Source organism: Symphodus melops (genome assembly GCF_947650265.1).
Source record: "Symphodus melops genome assembly, chromosome: 15".
NCBI lineage: Eukaryota > Metazoa > Chordata > Actinopteri > Labriformes > Labridae > Symphodus > Symphodus melops.
The window spans coordinates 21,429,713-21,447,246 of NC_136705.1; the positions used below are offsets into that span (position 1 = coordinate 21,429,713).

The following is a 17,534-nucleotide window of genomic DNA, read 5'->3' on the forward strand; positions in this document are numbered from 1 at the left end:
TTTCAGAAGAGTTTTTAATTAAAGAGAGAGGTATTATATTGTTCTCAGTTATTGGTTACATAGTGGCTTGTACATTAATTTAGCATAAATAAGCAGTTGTGCAATTAAGGGATTATTACATTTCACAATGCCGTTTTTGTTGCATAAGCACTTGCTTGACTGTACAATATGCCTTTTCACAGATGAATGCAAAATGTGCTAGTTTGTTCTTTCAATAATAATTTTTTTTTTCAAGTTCTGAGGGAGAAAACATATCAACAGGGTCTCAAGGAGAACATGAACTTGCACATAACCCGTCGCTGGAAACCAACCAAGCAGCTCCGAATGAAAGGATACAGAGGCAGACAGCTCTGCACCGCCATCCACATGGCAAAGGTAAAGTACTGCATATGTCTTACCAACATGCTCCAAACTGTTTTGAAGATGTTAGTGGGTAAGAGGTTGACGTTCTCATCTCCCCCTCCCCATCGAAGGGTATTGCTTTGTTACATTCCACATTTTTCATCATGTTCAAGTCATTCAGTCAAACTCCAGGCTCAGACGTCTGTACTTTAAGAGTCTGCATGCAATATGAGAGCTGGTCTGTGTGTGTGTCTGTATGTGTGTGTGTGTGCGTGCGTGTGATAGCAGCTAAAAGAACAAAGCTCACAAACAGCTACATCCAAAGGTTGAGGTTAAAACCAGCAGCTATAAATCATCTGTGACTTTGAGATGCAGCTCTGTTGCTTTGTAAATCTGAAGTGGCAAAATGGACAGTTTGTAAACCTTGTCATATTTTTTGCATTTTTGGCTGAGTTTGTATTAAAATAGCTGTGGAATACAGATAAAGGATGCTTTCATATAACAAATGACACCTAAAACTAATTATTTAAATGACATTTAAATCACTTTTTGTACATTTTTAGAAAATAGTATTCAGTGTTAACATCTGATCAATTTTTTTTTTTTGCAAAAGAGTGAATTGAAAATTTATGAATTCATCCAAACGTTTGTTATGTTAAATCATTCTTTATCTGTATTAGCGTGTGCAAGTTGTGATTGTGTGTTCATTGTGAGTTGTAGAAAATTAGCCTACAAACCAAGAAAAAAAAAAGATTGCCAGGCGGTGTGCAAACTTCACATTGTTCCTTGGTTACAGTGTAACTAACTTAAAGATGAGATGTAATCCTCCTCCTCCTGATGCTCCTCCCATTCACCTCAAACAACAAACAAGCTATCAAATCAGCATCTAGCTCCTCGTCCCCGACCGCCTGTGACAAGTGGCTCGGGGTCGATGCAGAGCAAACGGTGTGAGTCATTCCAAGGCACTTGATTCTTTTCATTCCCTTAGATGATAAACTGAAAAATCAATAATGTTCTTTTGCTAATGCCCTCTTCTCCAGGGTACAAATGCACTTAATGAAATGATAATGCTTAATCAAACACTTCTCATCAAGGTTACAAACAGATTCTCCTTCTGGTGTGATGAGCTTACTGTACACTTGTGCATTTTGAGGACATTTATGGAAATGACTGCCAGATAAAAGATGTGAATATTACCAGATATTTGAATTCCATGCAGTTTGAATAAAAAAAAAATAAAAAAAAATGCAACTTGCCAAAAAAAAAAAAAAAAAGACATGGGGAGAAAGTAAAAGAGAAACAAAAAGTGACACACATTCAAAAAAAAAAAAAAAATTGCTAGCGACAGAAGGCAAATCACTAAGCCTGAAAAGGCAAAACAACCTCAGTGATCTAAATTAAACAGACATCATCACAGCACCGAGAGCACGTACAGAAAAAAAAAAAAAAAAGAAGTCAATAACAAAAGGTTTAGGGTTAGCTCAACACAAAGTATCAAAAACGGAGAGGAGGTACAGGTTTCATAAAAGCTAATTAAACTACAGCCAAAGTAAAAGAGATCTGCGGTCTGTGCTGTGATAGTCTGCACATGGTTTCTTAAAGTCAGTCAGTGCTTCACGGCTCGCTGAAGTGGAGGTGGAAACATTCAGACGATTTTGTGGTCGCTGGGACTTTCCGGTTGCCAATGGTTGCCGTGAAGCTGTAAAATGCCCTGTAAAACTTCCAACCAGACTTTGTAGCAGAAGAGATACTGTTCCTGCAACGAGAGGGACAAAGGGCGTGCATGGCTTTTCAGAAGTGTCTCTTTTTATAAAGCTTGAACTTTGAACACTTCACCCTTGTGTTGGCACTGACCTTGGTTTGAATCATCCCATGACGCTGAAGCCTCATCTCTTTTACGATTTCAGTCACATCAATCTAAAGAAGGAGACAGAAGGTTGTTAGACACAGCTATAGGATGTGTGTGAGCTATAATTCATTCATTATATCCATAATAAAAAATGAAACTAAGATTTGACAGCCATTAAGCTCCTTAATGCTAACGAGAGCCAACTGGTACCCAGGGCCTGGTTGATCAATGTAATCCAACAGGATTGCAACAATACGGAAAATGAATCATGTTATTGGAACAGCTGTAATAATATTAGTGTTATGTCGTGTGACGTCATCTTTAAAGCAGATTTGGCAAACCTTATCAAATCCTATCTGGATCAGGTTTATCCTGTCCAGTTTTTCTTTGAAAACCAGGATTACGCAAGCTCGATAACTTGATCCTTGATTGACAAAAATGTTGGATCATTCTTATCTAATAAATCTTTTAAACAACCGGGTCCAGAAAGCTAATAAGTTAATGACCACTTCTCGACAAGTACTTTACATAAAAACGTAGCTGAGGCTGACAGGAGTGACTTTGTCTTTTCATGTATTTGGTCATAAATTGTAAACAAGGTCAAGTTATTGAAATTCATCCTGACAGGTAAGTCAATGTCTTAAAAACTCTTTCTGCAGAAACAGTCAGAGGGTAAATCATCTCCTGTAGAACAAGAATATCTGCATAAAATGTGTTAGCAATCCATCCGAGTACAACTTTTAGAGCTCCTATAAACAGCTGAATGCATTCATCTTTTCTTCCATTTGGTTTTTAGCACATTCACTTTACTCACTCTATTTTCACATTCTTGCAGTAATTGCATTTCTCAAACCAGATCTGCTGATTTGTCCTCATATAAATTCAAACATGCAGGCACTTTGTTTTTGAAAAAGAATACAGAAAGGCTCATTGCTGAGATATTACACCTATACACAAAGGAACAGATGTTAAAAATCTCTTTAACTCACAGGCAAGTCGTTCTCAATGAGGCTGAGAAGAACATCAGTGCAGATAACAACTCCTGTGCGTCCGATGCCGGCGCTGCAGTGCACGGTGGCCGGTCCTTTGTGATGCACCGCTCTCAAGTAGCGGATGAAGCGAACCAGATGCTCCGAGCTGTGTGGCACGCCGTGGTCAGGCCAGTGTGTGAACTTCAGGTGACGGACAAAATGGGTGGCGCTGGACTGGAATAATAGTTTTAATCCAGAAGTTACAATCATCCATGGAGTTAAAAGTGATCCCAATAAACATAAAGGATGCAGGAAGGTTCTCGTCACACATCTCTTACCTCTGTCTCCACCATGCGAATGACCTTGATGTGGAAGTACTCCAGGTGCTGCTGGTTCTCCAGGTGAATTTGGTACCGGCCCGTATCCAGAGGCACGCCGAGCCTCTGTGGCCAGTACTTGTGACATTTAATCCTTCCCCGCTCTACTTCCTGGGTCATCATGGCAATGACGTCAGATTTGTTTTCCCAGATCATCTGCCAGAAGGCCGGCACCGTGGAGGGCAGAGGGCCCTGGCAGGAGATGTAGGAGAACTCTTCATCGCCAACTTGCATCCGGATGAAGCTGGCGTTTATATAGTCCTGGTTTTCTCCAATGGCAACACGAGTTTTGTCATCTATGGGGGGAAAGAGTTCGAAGAAAATCACCCTGAACTCTGCATGTGTGAGTAAATTTGAGTCACTGGATGAGTTTAACAAACAAAAAAAACCCAAACTCATTCTGCCTCTAACAGAACGATGGACATTTCCAGTGTGTTTCTTGATGATTGATAAGCTCAATCAATTCTTGATCATAAACAACAAACACTGGATGCCTTGTTGTTTTTCAAATGGCACGCAATCGCAGCGTACAGTAAATAAAGCCAAGTAAACAGCTCCAGAGTCTGGAGTCGGGCTCAACAAACCCTCGCTGTGAGGAAGTTTGTTGGTGATGAGAGAGGTGATAGATGGAGGAAAGTAAGGAATGTTTTCTGGGTTAGTCCTACACCTCCCGCTTGTGAGGTCAAAAAGCCACAGACTGGAAATCAGACTTTCTAAATAAAATAGTTAAAGGCTTAAAGCAAAGGATCGGAGCAGCACATAACATGCCCCTTTTTCTAGACTTAATGCACAAACAAAATGTGCAACAGGCTAAACATGACGCGGACGCTTGGTGAGGTGCAGTGATTTTCCATTTAGGATCTTTTAACACTCTCAAGCCACCCTCAGGACTGAAGAAGTACACACACTGTGTCTTGTGAAATGTGTGTGTTTCCAAGACAGGTTAAAATTATGATCAGGTGTTACTCCCTTCAATATCATCAGGGTTAACCACATCAGAAGCATTCAATCAATAAAGTGGTGCATACAAGTCAGCAGCCAGTAAGGCTGAGAAATGATGCAAATAGAAAAGGGCCAAAACTGTAGTTTCTCTATGGAGGGGCCGCGAGAGGCTGGCTCCAAATGTGAGTCAATCAAATGGAAAATGTCTCAGTGATGTCACTGATGATGGTTACTAAAGTCGATTTTTGAAGCCCAAAAATGGCGGTTGCCATATTGGAAATGCTTTCTCAAGTTGACTTTTGGTCATCCTGGCTTTGGGCAAAGACGTGGAGCTGAGGTCAATCAGATCAATCCCATCCATAAGAATGATTCTAAGACTTAATACAATCAAAATGTACTGTGTGTTTCACCTCAGTGGCACTGTTCATTGATTGATAGCCTTAAGTTAGCATGTACTGTATATGTGTGTGTTTACACGAACTACATGCTGTGCAATCTTCAGTATCATTAGTGTTATCCAAAACTGAGAGCATGAACACGCACACTGACTCTGTATTTACCCCCTGAAATCCAAACCAATTATACAGCTTGTAATTTTCTCCTGAAGCCCCTTTATTTATTAAAAATATATAAATCCTAGATAATTACAAGGTTGGAAACAAATTGACATCTTGATAATTACACACTGGGATGACTCCAAGAAAATTACCAGTGTGGCATTACCAGTGAATCATCAATACTAATGTAGGGGATGATTTGTTGTGCAGACATGATTAAAGTGTTGTAAACAAATATCTCGACCGCCTCAGAAAAGATCTCAAAGTCAGCTTAAAGTGAGAGGCGAAGAAAAGTGCTAACAAACAAGCAGTCCTATAAATGTCAGGTCTGTGAGAGTCCAGCTTTTACAGGCTTCAGCTCACCAATAAAACATGTCTAATAGGGGGAATATAAAATGTACGCAGGAGTTTGGACAAATGGAGAAAGTAAAAGTTCTCGTTCTCCCTGAAGGAAGTGAAGCGAACAGAAGTCCTGGGAGAGACTTACAGGGCAGGATGTCTCTGTAGCGGTTCTTGTCTCTGTTCTCCGGGGCTTTTCCCACCACACAGTTGTCAGAAGGCTTCAGATGCTCCAGAGCCTGAAAGCAACAAGAGCAGAAAAAACACTGCAGCTGGATCTACTGTACGTCTGTCCACAAAAACAACACTGCAAAACTGCAACGTTTATATGAAGTATGTTTATGTGCTTATTTGCGTGTGTAATTTGATTGGAAAAAAAGGATTAACAGAGCTCTGATATATAGAGTACTGCTAAAGCCTAAAACCACAAACTACTCTATAAACTTCCTTATATTGAGCATTCACCATTTTCCACAGCTGTGTGACTTATGAGTGAGATAATAATACTCCAGAGAATGGACTCATTGTTTCCCACAAAGCATTGTTAAAAATCATTTACCGAGTAATATAAACAATCATGCATTGTGGTGCAAAGGAAATCAGCAGACGGACGTCTTTAACAAAATTAATTGTGGCATAAAAATATGGTTTATAAATTGAATATACTACCTATTAAATGTAATTATTTTATGAAAATATTCTCTATAACATTTTTTACCTGAAATTCATTCCACTAAGAGGCGTCGGTGACGTAGTGATTGGTTCAGACCTGAACATAGTGTAACTGCTTCAACAATCTCTCTCTCTCTATGTTTATGATCTCCGTCCACTGTCCTGTATCTCTAATTTGTTTTGTTTATTGATTGTGGTTTGTCACTCATTAAAGTGAATGTAATCTGATTATTATTATTATTAATAAAGACATAAAAAACAAAAATGCAATCTAAAAAAAGAAAGATACACAGAACTTTCAAGATAAGGAGTGGAGAACGAGTTTGTGATTTCTGTCAGTGCCTCAGGTGCACTGAATGATGAATCACTGATGTTACATCACTGTCAGAGCAACGGTCCAGTCAAGGGGGAGAGTGTGTTTTGTTTCTGGAGCTGAGTGAAAGTTAATAATAAACAAATAAAAATCTGTTGTATTGAATATCAGCACACCTGTGATTTCCTTCTGCATCAAACTTGCCGCTTTGTGACTGAATCAAAGCCGTGCAGTTAATCAGGATCAATGGGGGGGACTGGTTTATTATCACATCATGTCCTGTGAATTTTACAAAACGTAATGACACTGATACACACCATGAATTCTTTGACCAGTTCCTGCTGGTCCAGTTGATGCTGCAGAATCTTGATGAGAGCTTTAACCCTGGAGCCTGAGTACTGGCTGGTCTTAGAGGGACTAATTACGGCTAAACTTTCCAGTTCCTCCTCTGAAACTATGGGTGGGCCTGAAGAAACAGAAGCGGAAAAGAGAGAGGGACAAGTGATGCTTTTACAACAGCACAAATAAAAGTCTGGCTCGTCAACATAAGAGGAAAAAGAGCGGACACCTGTTTGTGGCGAGGTTGTTTCGAGACTTGTGGCTTCAAACACATCATCATCTTCTTCTTCGCTGCTCCAGCCATCTGACTGAGTTTTCCGGATGTCTTTGCAGGACTGGTCCAAAAGTTTGGTCACTATTTGTTTCCTGGGGGAGTCAGGGGGCAGGGGTGAGACCAGACCATTTTACTCTTCGGTAGGAGGGGATGAAATCATGCAAGGCTGAGCTTCCTTTCCCTGCGACTTTTCCACCTAAAATACAGTATAGACAAGAAGCTAAAATGTCTGTATACTTCTGCCATACCTAATGCTTTGAGGCTACAGGTCATTATACTATAGGCTTCCTAGCTGTCTCATTGAGGTCCTCAGCCCTATGCAACATTGCAGCGTTTAGTTATTTATTGCTCTCTACTGCCTCCCTGTGGTTAGGAATGGAACACCAATAGAGCAAAAAACAGAGGAAGCAGGAGGAAGAGGAGGAGGAGGACTAAGGTTGGACAGGAGACGGAATACGTAAAAGGCAACACGAGAGGAGGAAGTTTCTACCTGTCAGAAGCTCCATGCAACATGTCAGTGACATTGAGGGACGGGCAGCAAGCTTGATGAGCAGGGGTGCTTTCACAGCTCTCCTGTTCCAGCCAGAGGAGGCAGCAGACAGGAGGGAGTAAGGTGTTCAATATTAGTACAGAGTCGAGGAGGGGTGTTAGGTAAATAAATAAAGTCCATGCTTTTAGAGTGGATGTTACCTGTTTGATTGAGACCTCGTCTGTAACTATAGTCAGCCGGCGAGGTGGAGGCGGGGCTGAGGTGAGAACCACCCCAGCTTCAGCGAGCAATGGATCTGATGTTGCCTCTGAAACGATGATACAAGGAAACCATTAAGTTAGTGTTGCAGAGAAAACACTGAGGGAATGCTTCTTTAAAAATGATGAAAGTTTTTTTTACCAACCCTGGCAATAACATTGTAGAAATATTCAATGTTCTGTCTGATGGCCTTGTTTGCTCTTATAGTTCTTTTAGAGTCATTACTTTTAAATATAGATTATCAGCTGGTCAAGAGTCCTCATAGTATGTTGAAGTAAAGCTACAAACGTGGCTAGCAAGTCTCTGTGAAAAGTCTAAAACCCTAATTTTCCTGATCCTTCAAAAGTACGTTTCTGTTTTAGTACTTCAACTGAAATAGACAGATGTCAGATATTCTACCTGGAGGGCGCTCGACTGGCTTATTCAGCACAACGTCAGGAGAGGAGCAGGTATCAGGGCTGGACACTGGAGCTGGCTGCTCGGCTAAAATAGCTTCAGTCTGAGCGGACATGTTGGGCGGTGGAGGTGACTCAGAGTAGGTCAGGGGCAGGATGTCTCTGCAGATGGTGAGCTGAACAGAGCCCTCAGCTCTACGCAGGATGTCCACCACTTTACTGTGGCTCAGCCCGGACACGATCACACCGTTCACCTGAAAATACACAGTGACAATGAGGCTTTTCTTTCCACTACAGGGATAATTAAACATAGAGATGTATCGTACCTCTAAAAGGATATCTCCAACTCTCAGCCGACCGTCCTGCTCAGCGACTCCACCAGAGCAGATCTCCTTCACTCTGAGCATGCTGCCATTAGTCCCCCCAACCAAAGCGAAGCCAAGGCCTCCTCCCTCTGGTTTAGTGAAGTCCACTTGCATGATGCAGCTCTAAATAAACCCGATGAAAGAGTAGGCGAAAGAAAAAGAATTTGGATTATGTATTTTCTTTCATGCACCCTTTGTACACTACTTGTTTTTTTAATTATTTTTTATATTGGAACGTTTGCTTCTTATATTTTAGTATTTGTTCATTTAGTCTTACCTCGCATGCTAACTGTTATTTTTGTAGCGCCAATACACAAAGACAAATTCCTTGTGTATGTAAATGTACTTGGCAACAAAAATATTCAGATTCATGATTTTCACTTTCAGGAAATTTGATTCCTTTTGCTTTTGAAGGAACATTTTTTTTTCATACAAGAAATTCCCTCATATTGTTCAGACCCCCCCCCCATACCCCCCCTCGCGCGGAGAATACATTCGCAGATTGACACACAGTAGACTCATGTTACAGTGTGTGTTACATAAAACAATTTGAAAGATGTGCAAGAGCACAAAAATAATGAACAGAAGTGGATGTGAAAATGAAGATGAAAGAGAAAAATAGCATTTGAAAAACTTACATCTTTATCTTGGGTGAAAGGGAGACATCTGAAATTACCCGCAGTCCTACACAAAGCTTCAGCTGAAAGACAAGAGCAGGAAGAGTTACCAATGATCAGCAGCTAACAGTATTTATAGTATCTCAGATTATGCACCAACTAAATAACTAAAAAATCTGTCAGCCTTGTGAACGCTTTTATATAGAAACTTCTGGAGTTTGGTCCAAAACTTCCCTTTGGCAAAATCTGACATCCATGCATCCTTTCAGCCAACGAACGTTTCACTGTAGACACAGAGAAAGAAACAACACACACCAACCTCCCACCTCTTCGGCCATTTTATAAGAGAAGTGTTGATGGGTGCGTCTCTTCTATGACAGGTGAACAAGTCTGCTCTTTTCAGACTGACCCTCGACACTGTCCCTGTTTGCTGCACGCACCGTCACCAAGCAACTGTGCTACCTGCCTGCTGGACCACTGTCTGTATGCCACTGTGTGAGGTAGTGTGTGTGTGTTTGTGTGACAGATACAGCCTCGCAGTCCTATACACCAGTGGAGGGCCTGAGGCTTGCTAATTATTAATCCTGCTGTGAGAGCCCAGTATCTGTCCGTCAGCATTCAAATCACACACACACACACACACACACACACACACACACACACACAGCTGCAAAGAGAACTATCTTTCAGCACCGAGCTCCGGCTTCACGCAGACAAAGCAGCAACAAGCGAGAGAGTGAAAAGGGAACCCGTTATTGCGCTGATGGAAAACGTGAGGACATAGACCGAAGTAACCGCTCAGTGTGTTGCTTCTTTTTTGAAATTTGGATACCATTTAATATTTTGTCCATGGGTACAATGTCCCTAAGATTCTATAACAAAACAAAACCTTTAAACTGAATGAAAAAGACTCTCACCATCTTCAGTAGGAGAGACTACCTCTGGAGAGACCGGCTCTTCAAAACGGGCAAAGAATTTCCTGTCCTTCTTCCAGTCAAACAGACCTACAAAAGAAAAGAGCTTAGAAATGTAACACAAAAAAAAAAAATATATATATATATTCAAGTTGCATACAGATGAAGTATTCTGGTAATGATTGATCCTAAGTGCTCATTCTTCAGTGGAGCACAAGCGTCTGGTTTCTAGGCAGTCGGTCAGTGCATAAAACAACAAAACCTTCCTGTTGATGCATCCTTGGGTCAACTCAAACAGGTGAAACCATCCCATTCACCCTTCAGAAGCACTTACCGTTCCACTTAGCCTTTGGGGTCACTGGAGTTTCTTCTCTGTTGCAGATAAACATAAGAAGAATCCTTCAGACACACAAAGAACAAACACATACACAGCACATGTTTCTCCAGTGTGAGGACACAAACCTGATGATTTTGAGTTTCACTTTTCGCGGGGCGATCTCACAGGCTTTGACTGCATCCTCCAGGGTCATTCCCAGTGTGCACCTGCCACTGATGTAGAGGATCTTGTCATTGGGTTGGACGCTGCCCTCCTCGCTGGCAGGGGAGCCTGGCACCACCTCCAGACAGTAGATGCCCTGCCATTTGCTGCCAATACCTCCTGTCAGCTTAATACCTACACACAAACAGTCGCTCATTGCTGGTGATGTGCTTTAAAGCCTGTAAACATTTGGCATGACATAATATAAATGTACTTATGATGTCACGTTTAAGAGTCTCAATAAGCACATACAAATTCTGGGAATCTCGACCTTTGTAACTAAAAGAAACCCTCAACAAAATGTTGCGGCTGTGAAGTGTCATTGACATCCTCACTAAACCGCAACAAAAATTGCACGATTCATCAGTGAAGTTCAGCTGAAAATATACAACTGAGGTCAATGCTAAACATGTCTGTCCTTCATTGTCCACACATATTCCTAATGGTGGGAGTAAAAGTAGATATTAGCCTTTTATTTGACCTTTTCTCTGAATAAAATGACCTTACAGTTATTAAACATATAGATTCATTAAAAGGAATAATCTGTAATGGCTGGGCTTTGTTCGGTTGGGTCTCCAGTTTCTTTGAAATGAGTAAAAAGTAAAATGTCAGATCCCCACCAAGCTGTCCTGAAGGTGTCTTGTAGAGAACAACATCTGGCAGGCTGTCACAGGGAGGCGGGGCCACCAGGTTGGTAACAGCCCTCCCCAGGGTCATGCTCAGTTTTCTTGGAGACGACCTGAGAATCGTCATGGCAACATCGTCCGCAACACTGGTGACATTATGCCCATTTACCTGGAAAACAATAAAACATCCTCACTGTCACCTTGACCACGACTTACTCAATGCAAACACTTCTAGCTAAATAGTGTTGGGTAATGAAGATGTGTGTGTTTGTGCGTACTGTGACCAGTCTGTCTCCAGCTCTGAGACGCCCGTCTGACTTGGCGGGGTTGTCCAGTATTTCCTGGATGTAGTAGCAGTTGTCCAGCTTGCTTCGGGTGATGGTGAACCCAAAGCTTCCACTTCTGGATTTGCTCAGAACGACTGTCAACTCAAACTCTTTGACCAAACCCTAACAGGGGAAGACAAATGATTTAAACATTTCAATTATTTAACAGCTCAAGGAATCATGTCAACGACTTAAACAAGAAGCCTAACACCTTGTTGATTCTGGTGAACTTAGTGAATAAGAAAAGTGTTCATTTACTTTGTGTTACAGATTTCTAAGCACCAAACCTTGACATCTGCTGTCATTGTTTCAAGCAGAGAAAGGCAGAGGGAAAAACACGAGCATGGCCTAATGCAGCTGTTGGTTCTGCTCGGTAGAATAACTCATTTTTTATTTGATATGAATGAAAGGTTAAACATATGTTATAAAGCAGTAGAGCGAATGCAAATACAGGAGACAGTTAAGGGCTGGTAAACTGGATTTATGCCTTCAATATTTAATAAGAATTTAGAAAAATAATACCTTTGTTTGTTTATATTGACTATGAAGTTTACTCAATTAAATGCTACAGCTAAAAGGGTAAATGCTTTAAATTCATTACTCCAACATCTAAACAGACACTGTTCATTAATTTTTAATCTACAGCATCTCCTTGGCTCCTCATAAGTTGTTACAAGCCAAATACTCAGTTTAAATCAATAATATCTTGTTTATGAGATATTGAGGTGAAAACACATTTTCTGGCTGCGGTAAAGTTAGCCAAAAACACAAAACTTGACAAACTTGCCTTTCTTCTACTCTCTTCCTCCTCTTCATCCAAATCTGCATAATCATCCTTGTACGTCCTCTCTCTTTTCTCTGGTTCTTCCCTCAGCAGTGTGTGGCTCGGACCAATGGGGGGCAGCACTGGGGGAGGTAGCGTCGGTGCAGGGGGACTTGCACAGGGAGGCACAGAGGACATGACCTGCGCTGTGATGGGGGTCAGGGACGGAGCAGGAGGCTGAGGTGGAGGCACAAGAGGCCTGCTGCTCTTTGACATGGCTTTGTAGTGACTGGGGAGAAGCCCCTGCTGAATCAGGTGGTGCTTGGCTTTGGGCGGCTGCGTTGTTAGGGGCTGAGAAGGGTGGGTGAGGGGGAAGGTGTTCAGGGTCTCGGACGAGAGGTTCTGAGGTGAGACGTTTGTGGTTGGGATGTGAGGATTGAGGTTTGGATTCTGAGAGCTGAAACCGGAGGAGGCGATGGAGTTTTGAGGGTGGGGGGCTGTGAGGTTGGTTGAGGGAGTGTGAGAAGTGAGATTGGAGGGAAAGCTGTGAGGAGGCTCCAAGGTGGAGCTGATGGTCAGGTACTCTTCATCAGCCATGATGGTCAGTCCATTTCCCATCAGACAGTAGGTCACACTTCCATCTGCCTCCTCTCGGACTCCACTGCAGACAAACAAACAGTACTTAGAGACCATAGTGCACTCAAGCAGGGGAGGATCATATGAGGCATATCTCAAAATCCTGAACTTTGATTGGCTCATTACCTTTTTTGAGGCGGTACTTATGTTATATTAATTTTCACCTTTCATGTTGTCAGTCTGTGAAACATATGGAGTAGCTTTGCATGATCTGTACTTAAAAAACATTATCGTATACATGCTTTGGTAAAAACACTCACTTCACCTTCTTCATTCAGCTGCTGTCTCTATGTAAGAGGTTTCAGCTGCTGACATGAGGGACTGACGCCATCTTGCGAGATTCTTGGTTTCGTACCGGAGAACTAACGAATAAGACGTTCAGCGCACTCTGCAGTGCATCAGATTAATCCTGGCATTCCTTCGACATACGTTTACCTCATGATCTGAAACCATAGCCCATGTTTAGCATTGTAACACTACACTATATGGGACTTTTAAAATGGGGATCAGTAGAATGAGACTTGAAATTTGCGATGAGATCCAAAAATATGAACAGAGACATTGGGGCATTTTTTCATCTGTTTACATTGAAATGGATTTCTGTTTTGCAGCCAGTAAAGTTCCCCCCCTGCTGGCCATTAGACAGAATGCAGGTTTAAAGCCTGTCAACATTGTATCCCTTTTAAACCAGAGGCTTCCTCCCCATCTTATATATAGCATAAGTTTACAAGAGAGAAGAGGCACATCTTACATGTTAATGTGATGTGATCATATCTGAAATATAATGAGTGATAAGATGTTACGCCATAGTTTTTATTACCTGGAATAAACATAGTTGGAAGTCGTTTTAGGACACACATCCATAGGCGTCACAATGGAGCTTGTCGTTGTTGCAACCTCCTTCTCCTCCCCTTTGCCTCTGCTCGTCTGCTTTGCTTCCACCTCCTCTGGCGGGTTCCCAGCGGTTGGTTGTGACTCTGACGGGGATCGTGGCTCGGTTGGAGAGCCAGGTTCAGGCGAGGCCGGTGACGCTGGGGAAGCAGGTGAGGCTGGTGAGACTGGCGATGGAGGCGACGTAGGAGATGTCGGTGACGGGGGCGAGCGAGGAGGAGATGGGAGAGGCTGGTCGTTCTGGCCTTTGATTTCAACGCCGTCCTGGTTGTCTGGGAGTGCAGGAGCTGCAGGAGCTGCAGGAGGTTCTGGCCTCTTTTCTGCTGTGTTGGTCAGATCTTCCTCCTGAGTGGGGGCCGGCTTCTGGATTTTGACATCATATCTAAACTTAAGCAGCTGGCTGTAATCCTCTCCAAGTTTGATGTCCAGTGACCGAGACCGAACCTCTCTAAAGGCTGCAGGACTCTACAGAACCAGACAGGGGCAGGTAAGTCTGGATCCTCTTGGTCAATGCTCACAATCTTTATTTCATTTTATTTGTACTGTAATGAACACAGCAAACGCCACACAACCTATCAGGAGGGCAGTAGCAGTGTTTAGGTTTATTTATAAAGGATATAATGTAAAAACTGCATGGATATATTTTCACTATCATACATCCATGAACTCTTATTTTCAGGCAACAAAACGCAGGTGTACTGTATCTGGACCTCTAATCCTCTAATGTGTCTTCATACTGTGCATGTGTGTTAACTCACCAGTGTGTTGTCATCGACAACATAAAATGCTCCGGGACCTGGTCTGCAGATCAACAGATGAACTTCAGATGGAGCGCCACGTAGCAGAAACAAGACTCTCTGGAACAATACACACAGAAAACTGTTGGTGCAGGAAGAGTCGGGTATTAAAGTAAAGAGTGTGGCTGGACACAAACCCATTTTGTTTTTTGTTGCTATGCTAAAATGCTTGCGCGTAAATACCACACATGTGACTCCTTGGCAGAACACAAAAGATTAAATGACACATCAAACGCTCGGACACAACCAGCTCGCTATTTTTGGTGGTCTGAGATTAAAGGATTAGTGATGGGATGACGTGCTCGAGATCTTAAGAAAGAACAGGGTCACTAGTGGAGCTGCTCACTCGCTCGCCGGCCCATTCATTCAAGTATTCAGCAACAGACAACTACTGTGCAGTCATTAATGAAGAAAGTATGAACTCTCCAGTTTTTATCAATATGTGCAGCACCTCCTTTAAACACCATTTTGCTCTTAGACAAAATCTGCCATAACAGAGCCTCTTATACGCAAAAAACGTATAAATGTTGACTTTAAAAATGAAAACAGGCTGCTTGTGTTTTCAGTGGCAACAATGCTAAAGGTTAAATTTAATTAATTTATCTTTATTTTTTTTCAGTGATATAGGATTATTGCATCTGTTTAACATGCATACATAATGCATGAAAGAGAAACAACAAAAACAGAGAAAGAAATCAGTCTGTACCTGGTAAGAGAGGTCCTTGACAGGCTCTTTGTTCACCGACAGGATGATGTCTCCCTCTCGTAGCAGGCCGCTCTCCAGCGCCGGCTGTCCTGGGAACAGACGCTTGATGCGGACCACGCTGCCACTGTCTAGCCCCGAGTGCAGCCAAGAGATGTTAAAGCTGAAACCGAGGCCGGACAAACTCTTCCTCAGCACCACTTCATGTGTGTTTTCTAGGGAAAAAAAGGAGAAGGAGGGGAATCTTGGAGCATCAATGTGTGTTGTGTAACCTTTAATCAGTAATGTGGGCTGCATTTTGGATCACTGTTAAAAAATTGTACGCCAATCTCTTCATCACATATCCTTGAGCTGGGCTCTTTTTTGCAAGAACATCTCGAATAATAAAATTTTAAAAGGCAGGAAATCCTTTTTATGTATTTGTACATTTAATGTAGAGGAAATAAGAGACAAGGAACTGTCCCTTTAACTCAGCTGAACAGGCAGCTTCAAGGTTTCAGAGCATGTAGTCTCGGGGGACGGAGGCAGCGTCAGCTCTGGATGACTCTGACAGAAACCACAATGTAGCTGTCAGATGACTCACAGTCACCTCTGGGCCATGTGTGCAAATGTGTGTGTGTGTCTTTTTCTCCCCTTTTGTGAGCGTTTGTGCCCCTTCCTCTCCCCTCTCACCATCAGTCACAAAGCTGTAGTCCTTGGCTCGTCCACTCAAGGTCGTTTCCATGGAGACTTCAGTCCTGGGGGGCTGTGTGTGTGATGGACAGTGGGCCAAAGGGGGGCAGGGAGATTCAGGTCTGGGCTCCAACGTTATGGTTGGCTCCCTTTCCAACAGCAGGTTCACCACCTACAGGGAACAGATACACATGCACCCTCTATTTACAGTATGTTCAATCATTACAGACAATTAGGAACACTTTCAACAGCTACTGAGCGTCATATAACCCAGGCAACAAATGTTAAATCAATGTATGAATAGTGGTGCTTATCATTTAAATGTTTTGTGACGATTAAAATTAAATAAGTAGACATTGTAGTTCTAAGTCTTTTTTGGCAGTAACACTTCTCACACATGTTCAGGACAGAATAAAAAAAGGGATGAAATATCCTCCATTGTCCACAGGGGTCGCCAAAATCAAGACGACCCAAAAGATACTGAAAGAAGCTGTAGGACTTCTACAAGTTAGACAACTACAGTCGCATAGTGAAATACAAAACAACTTGAGTGAGGGTTTTTGAATCTTTTACCACTTAATGGTTTCATTTGAGGTAAATAGGACAAAGAAAAGAGCAGGATTATAAACACGGCTGAAGGAAATAATCAATGAGGACAGCAAATAAGAGCGGGACGCAGGAAACAAAACATCGCCACGTTGGACGACATCAGTCTTATCTTTTCTTTATTGTTTTTTTAAATTAATTTCTTTAATGCACTATTTTTTATGCAATCATATCACAAGATGTTGTCATAATTGTTTATTACATGTGCATAGTTGCATATGTGCATGCGTGTGTTTGTGTGTGTGCGTTTATACCTCCCCAGTCCTCTTCAGGCACTCGACAGCTTGTTGGTGAGTCACGCCCCTTAGGTTGGACCCGTCAACCTCCAGCAGTCTGTCACCTGTCATATGCACAAACACAAATCTCATCATCATTAGCAACAGTAATACATAAACGTTTAGTGTGTGTGTGTGTGTGTGTGTGTGTGTGTGTGTTTGATGGTCTTGTCAACAAATCTAAAAATCTTTCCTGCTCACTGAAGCATGAATGAAGCAGACACACACAGTGGCAGCAGTGGCGTGCTCAAGCACAAATGACAGACAAAAAACAACAACGAACGTAATGATGAAAAGCCTCAAGAACAACTTCTTTCACTTCTTTAAAGAGCTTTCACCCTACAGGTCCACTGCAAAACTGGAAATCCACTTTCAAGTGATTCAAATTCAGTGTTTGGGAGTCGAAAAATCTCTGGGTTTGTGATGGATACGGTAAAAGAAAAAAAGAAAAAAAGATGTTTGCTTGTGCTGCATCTTTACACCCGATCAAAAACTGAAACAAAGAAAAAGAAAGGATTACCGATCTGTATTCGTCCGTCTTGCTCTGTAGCTCCTCCCGGCACCAGACTCTTGATGTAGATTCCTCCATAGCGCACGTTGGTGGTTATTCCTCCCTGTGAAACAAGAACGATCACAAAGAAGGCCTCACACACACACTCTGACTCAGGGTTTAGGCGTCCAACTCGC

General features: G+C 42.2%; 1 protein-coding gene across 1 annotated transcript in view; it reads right to left on the bottom strand.

Moving 5' to 3' along the window:
• The window catches only part of ptpn20 (protein tyrosine phosphatase non-receptor type 20), a 28,690-nt gene continuing 11,156 nt past the window's right edge, over positions 1-17,534 (bottom strand). Inside the window, exons 24-47 of the mRNA XM_079363424.1 lie at positions 17,368-17,461; positions 16,827-16,912; positions 15,967-16,138; positions 15,298-15,509; positions 14,553-14,651; positions 13,724-14,259; positions 12,292-12,928; positions 11,457-11,627; positions 11,173-11,347; positions 10,477-10,687; positions 10,349-10,386; positions 10,018-10,104; positions 9,122-9,183; positions 8,445-8,606; positions 8,123-8,372; positions 7,666-7,772; positions 7,466-7,548; positions 6,931-7,067; positions 6,680-6,828; positions 5,526-5,616; positions 3,501-3,835; positions 3,181-3,396; positions 2,197-2,259; positions 1-2,098 (exon numbers count right to left, since the gene is read on the bottom strand). Coding sequence (XP_079219550.1) covers positions 1,988-2,098; positions 2,197-2,259; positions 3,181-3,396; positions 3,501-3,835; positions 5,526-5,616; positions 6,680-6,828; positions 6,931-7,067; positions 7,466-7,548; positions 7,666-7,772; positions 8,123-8,372; positions 8,445-8,606; positions 9,122-9,183; positions 10,018-10,104; positions 10,349-10,386; positions 10,477-10,687; positions 11,173-11,347; positions 11,457-11,627; positions 12,292-12,928; positions 13,724-14,259; positions 14,553-14,651; positions 15,298-15,509; positions 15,967-16,138; positions 16,827-16,912; positions 17,368-17,461 — 4,284 coding nt within the window. The 3' untranslated portion in view covers positions 1-1,987. The remainder of the gene's footprint in view (positions 2,099-2,196; positions 2,260-3,180; positions 3,397-3,500; positions 3,836-5,525; positions 5,617-6,679; positions 6,829-6,930; positions 7,068-7,465; positions 7,549-7,665; positions 7,773-8,122; positions 8,373-8,444; positions 8,607-9,121; positions 9,184-10,017; positions 10,105-10,348; positions 10,387-10,476; positions 10,688-11,172; positions 11,348-11,456; positions 11,628-12,291; positions 12,929-13,723; positions 14,260-14,552; positions 14,652-15,297; positions 15,510-15,966; positions 16,139-16,826; positions 16,913-17,367; positions 17,462-17,534) is intronic.